A 19467-nucleotide genomic window follows, 5' to 3' on the forward strand; every position below is an offset into this window, starting at 1 on the left:
ATTAGGCACCAAAACAAGAAGTATTCATAGAAGATCACCGAGCTAATAAGTGGTAGAGCCAGGATTTGAATGCAGGTAGTCTTAACACAGTACCCACTCTTTTTCAACAACTAAATTCAGTTTTCTCATCTGTAAAATGAGGCTACTAATAGCTGCCTTTGGGAAGACTTGTGATGATTAAATGAATTTATATGTAAACTCAATCCAGGTGCTTGGTTCTTTACATTTCTTACCATTTATGAATGACACTTTTAAAAAGTGTTTCAAATAGTAGAATCACAAAATGCAACCATTGAAATGGCCAGAGTAGATTTGGTGGTAACCCTTGTTTACCCAGAAGGGATGGGGGGAGGGCAGTACTAGTGGCAGAACAGTATTGGTGGTGAAAGTGAAGTGATAGGAGCTCAGCTGCAAACTAAAGCCTTCCTCCTGGAGGGGCCCTCTTCAAGGTCCTGAACTTTGTCTTATCATCCAGAGGTTCATGTAGGCTTGGCCTTACCACTGCCTTCAACCCTTTCTTCCTCCTTCCACAGGTTCACCCAGAACCTATCTGTCTTCAGAAGAGATGTAGCAGAGGCCCTGCGCAGTGATGGCAACACCGAACTGTGCAGTCTGGACATGATGAGCTGATCCAACTTTTTTCACCATGTGCCAAGCAGCCTTTATCGAGAGACTCTTGAAGGTCTGGGTCCCAGGACAGTGATGTTGGCTAGCCCAGGGGAATCTATTTTTCAAAACAAACAGAAAAGCCCTACCTTTTTATAAGTCTGGCCTAATTATAAGAATTTATAATAGTGCACATTGTAAATTCAACCTTTGCTCTGAGAAAGCAAAGGATGTGTTTTCAGTCTTTCTACCAGATATCATTATCTTTGTTCTCATAGTGCTCTGAAAGGGTGTAAACAATATTTAACCAAAGAACATAATAAACCAGGTTTGCGCCTAAGCGTGTACTAGTTAATGGTTCTGCAATCAAGGTTGTCAGTTTGTTGGAGAAGCAGCCTTCAACATGGATTCTGGATTGAGACAAATACCATTGGAACCTGTTAAATTAGTAGTTTTTTATGAGTCTGGAAGAAGCAGCATTAGGGACTCTGGGCTGTGGGCATTTAGAATGAGCCTGGGAGCACTACAGAGCATCCCACAGGACCACACACAGGCTTTTCTGCCTCAGCTGTATCTGATAAAGTTGAGAGACAGTAACACAATTAAATGACTTACAAACAACGTTTGCTTTTCACTGGCATAAATCTGAAGTGGTTCCGTCTAGAAGAATTAAGCTATGCAATTACTGCCTGCAGAGATATTTCTCTAGAAGGACGTATGTAGCCCCAGTAAGAAGATCGTGGTAATACCAGCACCCAGTCCTTTTGCCTCCATTTAATCTTTAAGAGAAGCTGAAGGTAACTAATTGAAATATAATATTTGAAGCAGCTCTGCCTTCTTGGGCCACTCAAAACAGTTCTAGGTTCTAAAGTTCAGATTTTCAGAGGATGAGGAACAGCTGGTTTCCACTGCTCCATAAAAACTCTTATTACTGTTGGGGTTGTGACATAACCCAAACCCAGAACATGAAGAAGCCCTTTATAGTTTGTGATATATTGTAACTAGGCTATTAATTTGAGATTGCCAATGTCAAATGATTTTTGTGTCTTACTATTCTGTCTTCATGGTTCAGGCTTATAAATATTGTGCCCTTCATTTCTGATAAGACATGAAAGGTTGGCCATACTGTTGAACTAGAAGTAAATCCACAGCGTTCTGTTAATTTCATCTCTCAGACTAGTATTTTTTGAAACCTTTATTGATAGTTGAGTTTTGCAGCAGGCTTGTCACATAAAAGCAGAGTCACCCAAGTTTATCTCAAAATGTTTGTCTTCCATTGTGAAGGAAATCAAGGGAAAAAATGTCTTATATATGGGATTACTTCTAGTATTTAATGGCTAAGTAAGCCTTGGCCTTATACCATATTTTATTAGAAATGGGAAATATAACTTTCCTCGAGAAGACAAAATCTGAACTCTAAAACATCAACTGTTCAGAGAAGTTTGACAAGAATTTCTGTTTCTTAGGGGCTTATAACTGCACACTCATCCCACAAAAATGTGTCATTAAATGGCTATCCCATTCTGGCACTGTTTCTATTAAAATGCTGACAAGAAAATGATAATGTGCACTTGCTTCTCTTTACCAGAGGTCACCTGGTAGTTTCACATCAGCCAAGGAAGGCTCTGTCAGACTTGGCCTTGGAGAGCTGCTCTTAGAGGAGGACTGGTCAGGGCTACCAGCACTGCTGACTTCAGCAGAACCCACTCGTGCAAGGCAGCACACATAGTCTGGAAAACAGACCCGGCAAACATTGATTGAGCATCTACTGTGCCCTTTACGTATGTTATCTCCCTTGGTCCTCACAACAGCACTAGAAAGATAGACAGCATTAGTTCCACTTTGCAGATTAGGAAACTAAGGCTCAAAGATGGTATATAGCTTACACAGATCACACAGTCAGGATTTGAACCCAGATCTATCTCATCTGAAAAGAGTTCCTGGCCTCTTCCAAGGAAGACCTATATTTCAGAATGGTGAGTTGAAAACAGTTAAATTTAGGTCCATTTCCATTTGTTTTTCAGAACTTTATTGTTACATAACAATTTACCCTGAAACTTAGTGGCTTAAAGCAACAATTATTATCTCAAAGTTCCTGTAGGTCGAGAATCTGTAGCTGGGTCCTCTGCTTCAGGGTCTCTCACAGGCTATAATCAGTGTTATTGGCCAGGGCTGTGATTATCTCAAGGCTTGACTGGGGAAGGATCTGCATCCAGGCTTATTGGGGGTTGTTAGCAGAAGTCAGTTTCTTACAGGTTGTTGCCTCAGTTCCTTGCCAAATGGGCTTCTTCACAGAGCATCTCACAAGACAGCATCTTGCTTTATCAGAGAAGAGCAGCAACCTGGAAGTCACAGTCTTGTATAACCTAATCTCAGAAGGGGCATCCCATCACTTTTGCTATATTCTCAGTAAATCACTCACACACAAGGGGATTATCAAGGACTATGGGAACACGAGGAGGCAGGAATTGTTGGGAGCCATTTTCAAAGCTGTCTGCCACAACTCTCTTACCTGTCCTTTGCTAGAGAGGTTGAATTTTGGCTACAAGTTTCTCCTTTGAGACCTGGAAAGGAATCCTGACTTTTTCCTCAAGGGCTAAGTTCCATTCTGAGCCCTTCCTGGGGGAGGAAAAGGAAGTGGGGAAGCTGGGATGTTTTGCACACGTATTCCACAACAGATGAGAACCTGATTGGGGACTGTGCGTACTTCCCCCCCAAGCCTGCCAGAGTCTGCCTTCGTGAGGGACAGTGGGGACTCTTGGGAAGTGACCTGGAGCCCCATGTGTGAGTGGTCTCTGTACGGACATCCTATCCCATGGTCAAAACAAGCATACAAGAACATATCCAAACCTGTGGAGGCTACACAAAGGACAACTAGTGGAACTAATGAGATCACAACTATATATAACTTTCTCAGATTCAGCAACAGAAAAAAATAAATAGTGCTGGCAATATCACTTAATAAATAGGCGCACAGAGTGAGGATGAGGTGGGAGGTGTGAGCCACTATATGCACACCTCACCCTTTTCATAGGACTCTAGTGTACAAACAGATGTATTGCTAATACGATGTGGGGCTCTACATCAAGCCAACTGCTTCACCTGATGCTCAAGCAAGAAACAGTTTGAAGGTATTTCGACTTTGCTGAATGTTTGGCTTCCACACTGAGTTCAGTACCTGACACCTGAGAAAGCTGTATCCTGTTCCAGATGTTTCTGTTCTGTGCTTTCTGATCAGGATAGGGGAGGAAGAAGCTATACAGTCTGTTTCTGTTGCTTATAACAAAATACACGGAACTGGGGAATTTACAAAGAAAATAAAATCTATTGCTTACAGTTTCAGAGGCTGGGAAGTCCATGGTCCAGGAAAAACATCTAGTGAGGGTCTTGATGGTGGTGACAGTGACAGCAGGGTATCATATTGTGAAATGACGGAGCAGAGAGAGCAGAGACTAACCTCCTCATTCAACTCTCTTTTCAAAGCCATCAGAACAATGCCCCTGATCATCATCATTAATCCATTCACTAGGGCATGGTTCTACAATCGAATCACCCTTCTAGGCCCCACCTTTCAGTTACCTTAATAGGATTTCCTACCCTCAACAGTTACAATGGGGATGAAGTTTTGAGGGGACATTTAACCAAAGGCAGGAGGAGCACAGGGTCCCTATACTGCATGTGATGATCTGAACAGCCCAGAAACATTCCCTTGGCCTGCTGGACTCCCTTCCACTGGTCCTGACAACCTAGAAGTACCTTCAGGTTATGGTAGTGGGAGCCCCTGTCAAAATGCAAAACTGACCTGGCATGTAGCTGTTAGTTGAGATTCGTGACCACAGTTAGCTAACAGCCAACAAAGAGCTGAGCATGAGAACAAAGAACAGCGTAGGTTTGGTGAGAGAAGTTGGAGAAAGTGAAAGATCTGGTATATAGAAACCTTATCTAGATGAGGGCTAGTCCAGCAGTTTTGGGGAAGAAGCATTTGAGAGAACTTACCTACTTATGATAAGGAGGGGGGAAAGAAGTACCTGAAGAGAAGAGCAGGGTAGAATAGAAAAGGAGAAAGTAAAAGTTTCAAGACTAACATAAAATAATTACAACTGCTATCATTTACTGAGCACCTGCTAAGCATTTCAAATTGCTATCTCATTTAGTGTATGCCAGTAAGAATGTCAAATATTATTAGAGATGAGAAAACTAAGACTAAAAGACTGACCCAGGTTGGCCGATTAGCTCAGTTGGTTACAGAGCAACCTTATAACCCCAACGTCAGGGGTTCAGATCCCTGTACCAGCCAGCTGAGGTCAAAGTGGACAAGCCAAGATGCCAAGTCAGGTCTTCCTAACTCCAAAACTAGTGTTTCTTTTCCACTATAATCCTTTGAGCCAGATACTTTACAACTGGGCTAGGGAGAGCACTTGGTCGGGAGAAATGAATATGGAACCCTTTAGGATCCCCACGTGGGAGTAGGCACTCTCAGAGAAAGGCCAGTCCAGTACCTAGGCTCTCGTGTATTGTGTCTGTGGGTTCTGCCTCTGATTCATCCTCCTTCCTGAACTTTATAAAGTCATTCTTGAGACTTTTTAATGTTTTATTGAGGTGCAAGTTTACGATGAAAGCAAACCTTTCAAACTACAGCATGAGTAACCTGCCTCCTTGGCATATTAAAAAATAATGTTAGTGTCGGTTTTTACGTCCCATAGTTTGGATTGCTGATAAGAGCGCTTCTTTGACAAGATTCTTTCTGAGGTTTACAGAAAGCATAATAAAATATGTAAGTTACATTTCCACAAACAAAAGCTATAACATAAGTTATTTATAAGCGCGAGATACAAACAGTATCACGATAAATAAACCATAAAGGGTACCTGCAACATTCATCTTAATGTAATTTGCCCAACAAAAGTGTTGAGACGAAGTCAAATTTAGAGAAATCTGTCAGGAAGGGAGGAAAGTTGTAGAGCACAAATGGGAAAAATGGCCGATGGGTGGGGGAAGGTAACAACAAGGGCATAAGATCAGGTTTGGAGGTGTCCCTAGGAAGGCCACAGCATGTGCATGCCTGCAGTGCCCGCCCTTGCTCCCCTGAGCCTGTGCATGCTAACCAATCCCTGCCACCCTGCACACATGGCCATCTGCACACGGTCACTGCTCTCACACCCCTCTGCATCCTTCACCAGCCCACCCCCAACCCCATGGGGAAAGGAATCTCCTCCCCTTTCCCCCTCCTGTCTAACCCAGAGCCCTATGACCAGCTTCTTCATGCTGCTGCCAGCCTCCCCACCAGGCTGGGCCTTTGTCAAGGCCAGGGCGTGGGTCTGATCCAGCCAAAGGATCCTGAAAATCATTCATTCATTTATTCATTCACGTACCTCAAATAAATCAGTGAGATTTAGTGAGCAGGGTAAACAAGACTGGTTCTGAGGGGAACAAGTGCAATGATAAACAGGAATAGAGAATGATGGGGCAGGGGAGGTGGCTGCTTTGGAGGATGGGCAGAGAGGTGATAGCTGACCTGGGTCTCAAAAGATACAAAGATAGCCAACCACAAAAGGAGCTAGGGGAGGTGAATTCTGAACTGTACACACAAATTCCTACACCCAGTTCTGACCTCTTTTTCCTTATCCCTTCATCTGACTTTGCTGTGTGCTATTTAGTTTAGTACAAACTCTTGATGATGCTTCTCCAGTGGACCAGGCCCTGGGCCCGGGTCCAGCCCCAGGACGTGGAAATCAAATGCCACTAATGCTGTTCTGCCCTAAAGGAACTCCCACTCCAGTAGTGAGCCCCACCATGGCCAGCCCTTACCCCTCTCCTGGGACCCCTCACCCACATGACCTTCCACTGGTTCCCCTCCACATTCAGTTTTGTAACTTAGAATCTTACTACCTGCTCGCAGAGTAGAAATGGGGGTATGAGGTAAAGGGAAAAGCAGGCTTTGGAGTTTAGACAGTCCTGAGTTCAAATCCCAGCTTCACCACTTCATAGCTGTGTGCCCTTGTGCAAGGGACTTCACTTCCCTAAGCCAACCATCCCTGAAGCCTCATGACCTATAGTGGGGGGTTCCAAGCAGCATCCAGCACCTGCTGGCCCTTTTCTTCTGTCCAACAGAGTCTTGGGCACTTTGAGACCTCCTCAGGAAGATTATTTCCCAGGTTTTCCCCATTGGGAGAAGTAGTGATAAAGAGCTCAAACTGCATTGCACCCACTATCAGATGGAGAAATTGAGCCCCAGAGTTGGAACATGGTCCAGGAAATTTGAGTAGGTGCTCAGTAACTATTTGTTAAATGAATGAATGAGTGAATAAATTTGGGCAGGTGTCTTTAGAGCCTTCAGTCATGATAACTGAAAGGGCCCCTAGGGACTTCCTGACTAGGGTGTGTGAACCCAAGAATGATGTGGGCAGGTGAGCAACTTGTAACGTGGTGTGTATGCCAGATTATGTGCTTGTGTCTTTTTCTGTGGAAGTAGATCATAATATTTTCATCTGTCTTTCAAATACTGTAGCTGATCCAAAAACATTTAAGAACCTGATTCAATCTCTACCCCATTTTACAGCCAGGGAAATTGAATCTCAGTTCACACAGGAAGTAGTAGAATGGGCCTGGAGGAACCTGGGCCTCCTGCATCTGGGCTCATGGACAGTCAGAAATTCCAGCACCCTGCATCGTCCCTGAAGCCCCACCCTCTCCTGTATGACTCCCAGAAAGGTCTCCACCATCTCAACCTCTTTCTCCTAGCTTCTCCATGGGGATGTACTGCATTCTGGAAGTCTTTCTAGCCTCAGGAGTCCTGGCCCCCAGTTCCCTAGTTCTTAGAATTCTCATTTTCTAATCTCTTTTTGTGTGTGTCTCATTGTTCAATTGATAGCAAGTAAAAGAGACAGCAAAAAACTGTAACCTCAGGGACACCAAATATGTATCAAAACATTTTGCTCAGAGGAAAATGTATGGGCTTGAGTTCATTTATTTAAATAAAAAAGCACAAGAAAAAGTTGACAAAATGAACTAAATATTATCTCAACAAATGAAGAAATTAATAAGAATAAAACCAAAATACTAATAAAATCAAAGACTTTTTTAAAGACCAAAAAAAAAAAAAAAAAAATAGACAAAACTTTGGCAAGTATGACCAAAAGAAGGCACAAATGGGTGACACTGAGAATGAAAAGCAGAAGATGTTAGTGCAGATTCACAAGAGTTTCAGATTATGAGAAAATCTCCCCACAACATTACAACAACAGATCTGAAAACTTGGATGAAAGGAACAATATTCTGGGCACCGGTTTCCAAACTTGAACAGGCATCATAATCACCTGGAGGGCTTGTTAAACACAAATTGCTACCCCAGAGACCTACCCCAGAGTTTCTGATTCAGTAGGTCTGGGATAGGGTCCAAAAATTTGCATTTCTAACAAATTCCCAGATGATCTGCTGCTGCTGGTCCAGGAACACACTTTGAGTAACCTTCCCCAATTTACTCCCCTTCCTGAGCTGCCTCTTCTGTCTGGACTGGGAAGGAAAAGGGTTTGTGATCAGTGACACGAAGCTCCTACACTGGATGACTGAGGAACTACGGATCTCAGGAATCCAGGATCCAACCAGTGGGGTGACGCCCTTACTCATGTGGGGCATTCTGCTTAACACTTTTACCTAGAGGAGCTCATTTAATCCCAAGTGAGGTTGGTACTTCTTTACTAGATGAGGAAACTGAGGCACAAAGAGGATGAAAAATTCTGAGTCTACAGCTGGTAAATTGAGGTGGGAATCAAGTTCTTAAGCACGTGCCCTAGGAGCAATGCTGGCCACACCACCCCCACCTTTTCCTTAATTCTGTACCACTCACCTCTGTGGGGTGAGCTTTGTTACCCCGATTTCACAGTATATGGAAAGGGCAGGCCCAGAATCAGAGCTCTGGAAGCCAGAAGGGAAGTGGAACTCATGAGGTGCCAATTCCAGCCACAGAGTGGGGGACTGTGAATCAACTTGAACTCTGAGCCTCAGTTCCCTCCTAAGTCAAAAATCGAGGTCAATAACGGCCCTTTCCTCACAGGGTTGTTGTGAAGAATAAATGTGTCCACCCCCTGCCTGGCACACACTAAGTTCTCAAGGACAGTAGCTTTACTATTGCTGTTATAAAGTTATTATTATATAATCATCAGAGTTTCTTCCAGGCACTTCCACAGATGTTATCTCATTTAGTTCTCACAGCCACCCTGGGGGTAGCTATTGCCCTTTCTCTTTTACAGATAAGGAAAATGAGGCTCCTGAAAGGGCAGTGAGGGACCCAATAGCCCCCAGATCACCAATGGCAGAGCCTGAATTAGAAGCAGGAGGCCCCCAGAGGCAGAGCAATGGTATATACCCCACCTGAAGATGGCATCTACCCATCTAAGGGTCCTTGTCCCCAGAAGGGAATGAGGGAGCACTTGCCCAGACCCCAAGTATCCTGCACCCGCCCCCCCCCCTCACTGCCCCAAGGCCTCCCTCAACCCCCCCCCCACGGAGTTTCTGAAAGGGCCAGCAACTTGTCCAAGGTCACACAGCAGACAAGTGACCTAACTCCAGACCCAGTCCTGGAGGCCCTGCAAATCTTGAGGCCTCTGGATTGTTGGAAGCAGAGAGGAAGAATCCCCACCTGCTGCCGCCTGCCCTCTGAAACTGACCCCACCGGCGGACAAATACACCTTTCTCACCAAGATACTGAGCCTCCGAAAATAAAATAAGACTGAAAACAAAATAAACAAGAATCATAACAATAACACATCAACCATCACGCTGGGGGAGGGGTGGGGGGGGGAAGCCTTGGCAGCCCAGGGCCTACACATGCCAGGCCCTATGATCTGCGCTCTCTCGGTACCTCACAGCTCACGACCATGCCGCAGTGCACGCATTATTTCCCATTCTACAAATAAGAAAAGCAAAGCCTAAAAATAAGGACTTACTTGCTCAAGGTCACTCAACTAGGAAGAGACCGGCCCAAATTTGAACACACTTCTGGCCAACAGCACATTAGAGCTCTCACCACTATCAGCTGGAGGGGAGCCAGGCCAGGGCGCAGCACTGAGTTTGCACCTAGCGATTTTAGAATTAGCTGGGAAAGAATGAGTATGTATGTCCCCCCAGGCTGGGGCGAAAGGTGACCGCTCCTCGTGCCGTCCTGTCCACGGTGCCCCTGGGCACCAGTTCTGCCCCTCCAGCAGAACTGAGAGTGGTCCCAGCGCCCAGGTTGGACTGGAACAGGTGGGTTCTCTGGTCGCGTTTCCCAAAGAAATGTCGGTCTTTAAGTACGAACCTTCCCCGCCTTTGCCATTGGGGAACCTGAGGTCCCTAGACCTGCCGAGCCTCGGGCGGGTCCCCACGCGCGACCAAAGCCCCGTCCATCCTGGAACAAATTTTGAGGGGTCGGATCCGCGTTCCCCACCGGGCGACCTAGCCCGGCCAGGCCCAGCACGCGTGGGCACCTGCGAGTCACGCCTCGGTCCTCCTGGTCGGAGGCAGGGAGCGTCTCCAAAGTGGCCGCGACGTCGCGGCCGAAGCCCTGGAGGGGGCGAATTCTCCCCACGCGGGTCGGCGTCCTCGGGAGCCGAGAACGCTACAGTGCTCCCCGCATCCCGCGCGCAGGGAGCGCGGAGCTTGCGCCCTGGGGAGCGCCCTTTCGTTGCTGCCGCGGCCGTGGAGTGTCCAAGAGGCTTCCGCGGATTCCGCAGGGTCGTTCCAGGGTTGCAACTCCATTGTAATTGAAAGAATTCATTTGGTTTGATTTTTGCTCAGATGAAAAAAAAAAAAAAAAATTGGAAGAAAACGAAAACGGTCTCAGCAAAAGACAATTTCACAAGCAGAGTGCCCTACCCGCCCCGAGCAGCGGCGGGGAAGCGGCCCTGGCCAGGACGAGCGGGGAGCGTCTGCTAATTGCAGCTTCGTTAGATTTCGGGTTTGGGAGGCTGTGGTTCGGGCGCTAATATCCGCCGCCCATTATCCCGGCTAATAAATTTGACCTATTGTTCGTTTGTTAAAATGATGTCACCTTGGAACAGTCCCTAAGCTCCTATTTCCATGAATTAGGCCTTTATTGAAAGCCGGGAGCCAATGAGAGGAAAGAGGCTTGTTGGTCGCAGCCAATGGCTGCGGCGGGAGAGGAATTAGCAGCGGAAACTCCAGGTTCGGTTCAAGAAAGATGACACAGAGCCTGTCGGGCCCGCGCACTCTTGGCAAAGTTTCAGTGCGACGAGAGGCGCCGGGCGCTCCATGGCCGCGCCGTAACGGGGACCCAGCCGCCTCCCCGCCCAGCCCAGCCCAGCCCTTCCGCCCACCCAGGATGGAGGCGCCCGCCAGCGCTCAGACCCCTCACCCGCACGAGCCCATCAGCTTCGGCATCGACCAGATCCTCAACAGCCCGGACCAGGACAACACACCCGCCCCGCGGGGCCCCGACGGCGCCAGCTACCTGGGAGGGCCCCCCGGGGGCCGTCCGGGCGCCACGTACCCATCTCTGCCCGCCTCGTTTGCCGGCCTCGGCGCGCCCTTCGAGGACGCGGGATCTTACAGTGTCAACCTGAGCCTAGCGCCCGCCGGCGTGATCCGGGTGCCGGCGCACAGGCCGCTGCCCGGGGCCGTACCGCCGCCTCTGCCCAGCGCGCTGCCCGCCATGCCCTCCGTGCCCGCGGTCTCCAGCCTGGGCGGCCTCAACTTCCCCTGGATGGAGAGCAGCCGCCGCTTTGTGAAAGACCGCTTCACAGGTGAGCTGAGCGGGCGAGCAGGCTCCAGGCCTCGGCCCTCGCAGGGCCAGAGGCGCCGCGCCCTATGCGCTCCACTCCGGAAACGATTCCAGAGGCCCACCGAGGCGGAGGGAGGCCTCAGCGCCCTGGGTCCCGGGCAGCCACAGAGGGGAGGGTCATCAGAGAGTTGAGGGACGGGGGAGAAGGGGCGGAGGAGTCTCCCGACCGGCTGGGCGCCTCTGGGGACGCGCGGGAACGGCGAAATAGCGGAGCAGTCTGTGTCCCACGGGGCGCCGCGGGGTCCGCGTGGGGCCTGAACTGCGGCCGGGCCGGGCTAGGCTTCAGGGGGCCTCGTGTGTCTCCGCAGCGGCGGCCGCGCTCACGCCCTTTACCGTGACCCGGCGCATCGGCCACCCCTACCAGAACCGGACGCCGCCCAAGCGTAAGAAGCCGCGCACATCCTTTTCCCGGGTGCAGATCTGCGAACTGGAAAAGCGCTTCCACCGCCAGAAGTACCTGGCCTCGGCCGAGAGGGCGGCGCTCGCCAAGTCCCTCAAAATGACGGACGCGCAGGTCAAGACCTGGTTCCAAAACCGGAGGACCAAGTGGCGGTGAGATAGGCCCGGCCCGGCCCAACTTGCACCTGCCCTGCACCTGCCCCGCACCTGCCCCTCCCCGCGCCGCCGCAGCCTGGCGGTCTCGCCATCCTTGTGCTACCCCCTACCGCCCCCCAGGGCCGCGCCTCCCCCCTCCTCCCCAGATTCTTCTTTCCCTCCTCTCCTGCCTGAGTTTCTCTCGCCATCTCTCCCGCGCCTCGGCTTCTCCTCGATCACCATCCCCATCCCCCGTCCTGTGAGCCCCTCCAACTCTCTCGGTGTTTTGTCCCTCTTCTGTGCTCACTCCATTTCTTCTCGTCTGCGCGCGCACACGAGCTCTCACACACACACACACACACACACACACACACACACACACACACACACACACACACACACACACACACACACACACACACACACACACACACACACACACACACACACACACACACACGCGGGCCTCCCACGCTCTCCTTCCTCTCCCTCGTTCCAGCCCATCCTCCCGAATATCAAACAATCCGCGCGGGTTCTGGGACCCTCTCTAGCTCAGCGTCCCGACTCCAGCACCGTTTTCATTCGATCCAACCGTTTAGCAGCGAAGCGATTGCGTCCTAGGACGGGGTTTGAGGCAGGGCCTGGGAGAACTTGATGGGACTGACCAGCCCCGGGGGGCGCCGCGCGGGCGGTGCAGAACCAGCCCACGCACCCGCGAATCTCAGTGACCCTGCAGCCTACAGGGCCAAGTCAGTTACACATACGCCCTGCTCTTGTTATCTCACGAAGGAAACAATCATTACTGTTGGCGAAGCGACAATTCCCCGGGCGTGCAGGTGGGCGGCGGGCAGAGTTCCCTCCTGGCGACCCCCAGATGCACAACAAAAACAGACCATCCCAGCCCACTCTCCCGACACAAGGACCTCGGGCTTGAAGCGCGGGCCGGGAGGCAGACGGGTTCTGAGCCTGGAGGCTCCTGGCTGGCCTCGGCTCCTGGGAGGGCTGGGGCCCCGCCGGCGGCCCCGCAGTGCCGGGTGCATGACGGTGCTGTCCCTCTCCCTCCCCCGGTGCAGGCGGCAGACGGCGGAGGAGCGGGAGGCGGAGCGGCAGCAGGCTAGCCGGCTCATGCTGCAGCTGCAACACGACGCCTTCCAAAAGAGCCTCAACGACTCCATCCAGCCCGACCCGCTCTGTCTGCACAACTCGTCGCTCTTCGCTCTGCAGAATCTGCAGCCCTGGGAGGAGGATAGTTCCAAGGTCCCCGCCGTCACCTCGCTGGTGTGAGCCACCAGTACGCACCGTCGCCACAGATCGCCACCCCCACCCGGCGGGGCACCTCGGACCCCCAGCCGGGCTGGGGGGCGGGTATTGGGGCCTAGAGGGGAAGGGGCCGCCAAGGTCGAGTACGCCCCAGGGCGCGGTCGCATATTGGCCGGCCGCGGAGAGGGGCTGGGCCCGGGCTCCGCGCGGCTGCACAATCCGAGCCCCCCGCTCCGCGCCCCGTCCCACCCCAGGCCCGGGCCTGACAAAGAAAGCGCCTTACGTTTCTCCGCCCCCCGCCCGCATCCCCCGGGCCGGGCGCCTGTATTATACTTTGTACTTTTGCCCAAACGTGTAAATAACTAAAGTTTTGGCTTTTTTCTTTAGAAACTGGCCACCTGCTTCCCCCGCGGGGGCCGCTGGAGGAGGGGCAGCCCACCCAGCAGTTGGGGGCAGCGCCAGGGGCCAGGGGCAGCCTGCGTTTAGGCTGGGTCCACTCCTCTCCTTTTCCGTTCCTTTTATTTAAGTCGTTTTATTTAATAAAAAAGTTAGCTATTTCACTTAACGCCGCTTTTATTTCGTTTTCGTTTCTATAATGCTCGGCGACCCCCGGCCCTGCGCCCCACCCCTCCGGCGGTAGAAGCCGAGCGGCGGTGCGCCGGGGCTCGCCCACTTCTCCGAAGTTCGTCGGTATTCGGCTCAGCTCGAACCCCGGCCCGGGGCTCCGCGGAGGATGCGCGGTGCAGGTCAGTTCGTGCCGGCCGCACGCAGCCTGGGTGCCCGCGGCACGGGGAGTGGACGTGGGAAAGGCGCTCAGGCCCGACGGCCGCAGACCGGCGCCGAGGAGAGCTCGGGCCGAAGCTTAGGCGGTCACCAGGCCAAATTCACCTGTCGGGGGAGAGGCGGGTGGCCTCGAACTTCTTGGAACTGAAGCCGTAACGCGGAAACTCCTCCTACACCCCCGCAACCCGCTTTCCGCTCTGTTTTTCCTGCGGGACCTCAGAGAGGCCCGGGCCCGACTCCCAGGCCTGGCGCTGGCGGATCCGGGCACACCGTGGGTGAGCTGTGCGCGCAGAGCCTGTGCTTTTCCTGGGCCTCCAAGCGCTTGGGGAGCAAGCGAAGCGCACATTCCCAGGACCCCGGCTCCCTCCCGGGTTTGCTTGGGGCCCTGGGTGGAGCATGACGTCATGTGACGCCACAGCAGCCTCCTATACGTCACTGAACGGGAGGGGGCGGGACGCTCGGAAACCCGGGGACCCTGAGCCCCGGGGTGGTAGCGGCAGGGCCAGGTCTACGCAGCTTTACCGGCTCAGGAGTTGGAAGTTTCGGGATTTGGGGGTCGGGAGCGGGTGGCCCCTTCCAACAAAGATAAACACACGCTCGAAACGTCCGTGAAAATTCCCTCTTGCTCTTTGCTTTTTTTCCTTTTACCATTCTCCTTTTTGGTCTTTTTAAAACTTTTCTTATTTTCTGGCCTCTCCATTTCTTTCTCTACAATGTTGTCTATTTTCTCCTCTATTTGTTGCTCTTGGTTTCTGTGTTACTACATCTTTTTCTTTTCGTTGCAGTTTTATGTTTGTGTAGTTTGTTCTGTATTGCTTTAATTTCTCTGAGTCTGTCTCTTTGTCATATCCTCTCTTCCTCCCTTTCCTCTCCCCATTCCGGACTCTGATCCTTTGTCTCTCCGGGTTTCTCTCTCGTTCCCACCACCCTCTCTTCTTCTCCTTTTCGTTTCCATCTCTGGCCTCTCATAATCTCTTTGCCTCTACCTCTTTCTTCGTCACCTCTCACTTTCTTCTCTTCCTCCATCCCTCCCTCCTGCAGACCTGGCTCTCAGTAGCTCCCTGAGGCTAAACACTTTCAGAGCCGTGTCCCAGAGGCCCCAGAGCAGCCGCACCCGCCTCATCCCACTGCCTCCCTCAGAGCCAGGCGCCACCACGCGGGCTCCGGTGCTTTGGAGCCTTCGTTATACGCGGGCTGCGGGATTGTCTGCATCTGGAGGGCGTCTGAGAAACACACCCAGAGCTCCTGCCCTCACCTCCACCCGCAAACTCTACTAATCCGGAATCTGCGTCTCTGTGGACAGACACCCTGGGGAGGGACTGGGTGACTCAGAACTTTGGGTCTCTTCCGTGGGTGTCTTCCTGAAATGCTTTTATTTTCTCCGCTAAAAAGCCCGATGAACGCCGTCATAGAGATGGGAAGCTTGGCCCTTCGGATGCGGATGAGACCTTCTGTGCCTTTGCTGGGCCTCTCCTAGGGGACTAGAGTAGCTTTCCAATTCCCCTCTGTTTTACTCTATTGCTCCATAGTAAGGCTAATGTTTTTGTTTTTCTACTTTTATTGTTTGCCTCGATTCACAGGCCTCTTTGGGGACATACACACTTTGTCTTTATCTCTGGCGCCTGGCTTGGCTCGAAAGGCCTCTGAGAGGCCCGTCCGCGGTCAGCGTCCAGGCAGGCCGGTGGATGGGGACCTGTTCTCGCTGTGGCCCTCGGGGGCCCTAGCTTTCCCTCACCTGTGTCTTCGCGCTTTGCTCCCACCAAGCTTTGCGGACCCAGGGACAGACTAGCGGTCTCTCCGAGTTAGGGAGCTGAGCCCACTCGTGTGGGGCCGAGTGGGGACCATCTCTCGCCCACGCCCACCCACAGCAGTGTGGGCGCCCCCAGCGGGTGGGAACCATTGCCGAGCGATGCAAGCGCATTTCGCACCTAACCCCCTCCTCCCGATGTGCGAAGCAGCTAGGTCTTCGTGGGACTAGAGTTCGAGGGCACCCGTAAAGGGACAAAGTTCCCTGTCCTCCCCACCAGTAGGGTTGTGGGGCAGAGCCGGGGCGCGGTAACATCCGCATCGGGCAGGCTCTCCTGAGGCTGAGCTTGAGAGAAAAAGAATCTGGAGCAGGCTGGGAGCCCCACACGGGCGTCCCCTTCACGATCGTCTCCCAGCATTAGGCCCCATTTCGGTCGGTGGAGGCAGGCGGGTGAGTGTGGACGCCCAGCCCAGCCACGGAACGGATTGAGAACGAGAAGCAGCCGGCCTCTGGGCAAGGGCTGGAGACGTCGCCTCGCCTCCCTTCCCCATGGCCTTCCTCAGCCTCGGTTCCAGCCTCTCGAATGTCGCGCCCATTTTACAGATGCAGGACAGGGAGACGAGAGGCAGCTTCGCGGCTGGAGCGGACTGGTCGCGCGGGGAGAACCCTGGTTTCGGGGCTACGCCGCGGCCCTACGGGCAGAAGGGAGGCCTGGCCCTAAGGCGTCCGCAAGCAGGCGCGAGGCTCCTAGGTCCGGGCAGGGAGTGAGGCCGCGCCCAGCTCTCCCTGAGGGGCCCCGCCACCAGTGAAGTCTGGGATTGGGGGACGCATCGGGACCGGCCCGATCAGAGCCCTCGAGAAAGAGAGCCGAAAACTGGGGGCCGGCCGCTGGCTTCCCGCACGTGGGAACGGTTCTCCGGCAGCAGCTCCAGGGCAGCGCCGGCCCGGGGCCGGGAGTTTTGCCACCAGTGCGTGATTTACGACGACTCGCACAACACCTGCGAGGTTTGGATGATGCCCACTTTGCAGATGGGAAAACTAAGTCTCGAAGAAGCTCAGAAATTAATTTTGGGTCGCGCGGCGGCGGCCGCTCTACGCTCTCGGCCGCAAACGAAGCGCGCTCTCTAGTGCTGGGAGGGGAAGGGGAGCTTGGCGTAGTGAGGGATGGGGGGGCGCCCTTGGGGCCCTGCAGCCACCCTGACACTAGGCCCCGGGGTTTCGGTGGGGCAGAAGGGCCTGCCCGCTCCGGCTTGGGAGCTGGATTCTGGCCCCGAGTTCAAGGGCTCTCAGCGCCTCTCCTCTCCCAGGCTTGCGCTGGCCGAGTGTGCCATCCGTGTGGAAGCGGGGAGACTTAACGCGGCCGCCCCGAGCTCAGAGGGGAGACCCGGAGGCCCCGCTGCACCCTGGGTCGGGCAACCTTTGCCCGCCCTCCCTGGCAGCTTCGCGAAGGGTGGCGCGCAGTTGGGGCCTGGGGCGCTTCTCGAGGACCTGAGGTGGAAGGACGCGGCTGCGCCCGGGCCGGTCCGGCCTCCGGCTGCTCCGTTTCGGCGGCCGCGGCCCGGGCTGCAGCAAACGGTGCGCGCTCGGTTCCGCCGCGGCCGGGCCGTGTGCTCCCGGTTAGGGGCCGCGGAATGGGGCCTCCGAATTCGCGCAGAGACCGCCGCGGGGCAGGGCGGGGCCTACGCTGCGACCGCGCAGGAGGTTCCTTTGCCAAAACCCCAGCCTCGGCCTAACTAAAACCCTTGTGCGCCAAGGCCGAGAGCGGCTGGCGCAGTGCAGGCGCCTGCTTTCGGGAGCGGGGAAGGTTCCCAGCACCGAAGGCGGCTTGCGTTGAGCGAAATCCACCCACCCCACCCCCATTTCCCAGCACCCGCTCGCTGCCGAGCGTCTTCTCTCCGCTACGCCCAGACCCAGGCGCACACTTTCTTGGTTCAGACACTCGCGACATCTTCGCGGGATTGCTGTAGTGATCGGTGTGTTCCCTCGCGCCACCCAGCCGCCGTTGGCACGGAGTCCCCCGCTCGGTTCTGTGTCCCTGGCTGTGCAGCCCCGAGCGAGTGGCTTCGACTCTCTGTGCCTTGGTTTCCGAAACTATAAAATTAGTGGTTAGTAAAGACTCTTCCAGAGAAAGTAAAAAACAAAAGTCATGGCGTATGGCACAGCTGATTATCAATTCGTTATGAAAATAAGTAACTTAAAATATTTTTTGGATGAAAATCTAATTACACGCCTCGTAATAACATAGGAGTTTAATGAGATGTTGCTCTTTTGGAGGAGAGGGCAGGAGTGAGGCAGTGTCCCCCACTGCCGTCTGTTCTCCTCAGGTCACTGGTGGCACAGTCACCTCGGAAACTGGCCTGGCTTGACCAGGTTAGACTTGTCAGTATCCTGGCGTTACCCAGAGGTCGATGGCCACATCGGCCCTTCACTTCGGTTAAAACGAATGCTGTTCTTGGGTCCCACCGGCTGCTAAGTAATGAGTTAGTTATTAAACTCCTTTGGTGTGGAGAGGACGTGGAATGGGAGAAGAAAAGAACATGTTTGAACAGAATATTTGAACAAATTTTTTTGGTTTGTTTGGTCTTGTCTTTAACGTTTTCCACCATCTCAGTGAATGCAGAACAGTCCTGTGTTCCCATTCTACAAACAGGAGGTTGAGGAGCGGGGCAGGCAGGCGACCCGCCCACGTTCACCCGGGCGCCTTAACTCGGCTCTGGACTCAAAGGCCCCGGCCGCCCTCCGGGCTGGCTGCGGGGCCGGTGCTGGGCTGTGTCCTGACCCGACCACAGATCGCAGCCTGGAAAAGCCCCACCGGCCGCGGGCTCATGAGAGAGATTTGTGCTGACCCATCCTCCGCTGATGTTAAGGAACCAAACCTTCAGTGCAGAGAGTGCCTTAGACTGGCTTTAAGAGCCTCCAGACCTCGCGCGGCTCACGCGCCGGCCCGCTACCTGGAGGTACTGGCTTTGCTATCAAGCCCTATTGATCGGTGGGTTTATCCGGAACGCGCCGGACTGGGACCGTAGCACACCCTTTGCCTCCTTCGTACCCCATCCAGGAAAAACCCACGCCCTCCTCCGGCCGGCACAGACGCAGCCAGCCGCGCGCTCCAGGAAAAGAGCCGGCCGGCAGCCCTCGCGGTGCTCGTGGGCAGGGCGCGCCGTTCCCCGGGGCTGGAGAAAGTGGCGCTGGGCCCGGAGGGGCGCCACGGAATATCTGGTATGCTAAACAGCCGCGCGCTCGCACCTGCCTTCGGCTGCCACAGCTGGGGCACTTTTGTGTAAGGGAGAGCGAGTGAGGGAGCCCAGCTCCGGGAAGAGGCAGAGAGACGGCCCTGGGCAGGGGTGGGCTTGGCGCCTGCAGTTTCAAATTCTTTTGTTGGAGGGGGCGGATGGGAACGCTCTGAGCAGGGATGGGGCCCTGCGCCGGTTCCCCCGCTCCAACTGCGGCCACCTGTATCCTTCCTCCCGCGGTGGATCCCGAGCCCAGGGTTTGGGGTACACAGCAGCTACGCTTTGTTGAGGGCACCTGCACAATCTCATGTAATTCTCAGACGACTCTAGGAGATAGGTACTATTGTAATCTCCATTTTGGAGATGAGGAAACTGAGGTGCCGAGGAGTGACACAACACCCCCAAAGGCCACTCTGGGGACAGGATTTCAAGTGAAAACGACTGACTCCAGCTCCTCTGCTTTTATTCACTGAGGCTCCTCATACTTCCTTGTTACTAAAACCAAGGTCTTCCTGTGATTGCCAAAG

General features: G+C 53.4%; 2 protein-coding genes across 2 annotated transcripts in view; both read left to right on the forward strand.

The window, feature by feature from the left end:
• Positions 1 to 630, forward strand: part of RANBP17 (RAN binding protein 17) — a 358620-nt gene extending 357990 nt beyond the window's left edge. The window contains exon 28 of the mRNA XM_063086918.1: positions 534 to 630. Coding sequence (XP_062942988.1) covers positions 534 to 630 — 97 coding nt within the window. The remainder of the gene's footprint in view (positions 1 to 533) is intronic.
• Positions 631 to 10924: 10294 nt separating this feature from the next.
• Positions 10925 to 13201, forward strand: TLX3 (T cell leukemia homeobox 3). Its single transcript, XM_063088114.1, has 3 exons — positions 10925 to 11345; positions 11692 to 11935; positions 12991 to 13201. Exons 1-3 carry the CDS (start codon positions 10925 to 10927, stop codon positions 13199 to 13201), a joined length of 876 nt encoding a protein of 291 aa, XP_062944184.1.
• Positions 13202 to 19467: the final 6266 nt, after the last annotated feature.

Source organism: Cynocephalus volans, chromosome 2 (assembly GCF_027409185.1).
Source record: "Cynocephalus volans isolate mCynVol1 chromosome 2, mCynVol1.pri, whole genome shotgun sequence".
Lineage (NCBI taxonomy): Eukaryota > Metazoa > Chordata > Mammalia > Dermoptera > Cynocephalidae > Cynocephalus > Cynocephalus volans.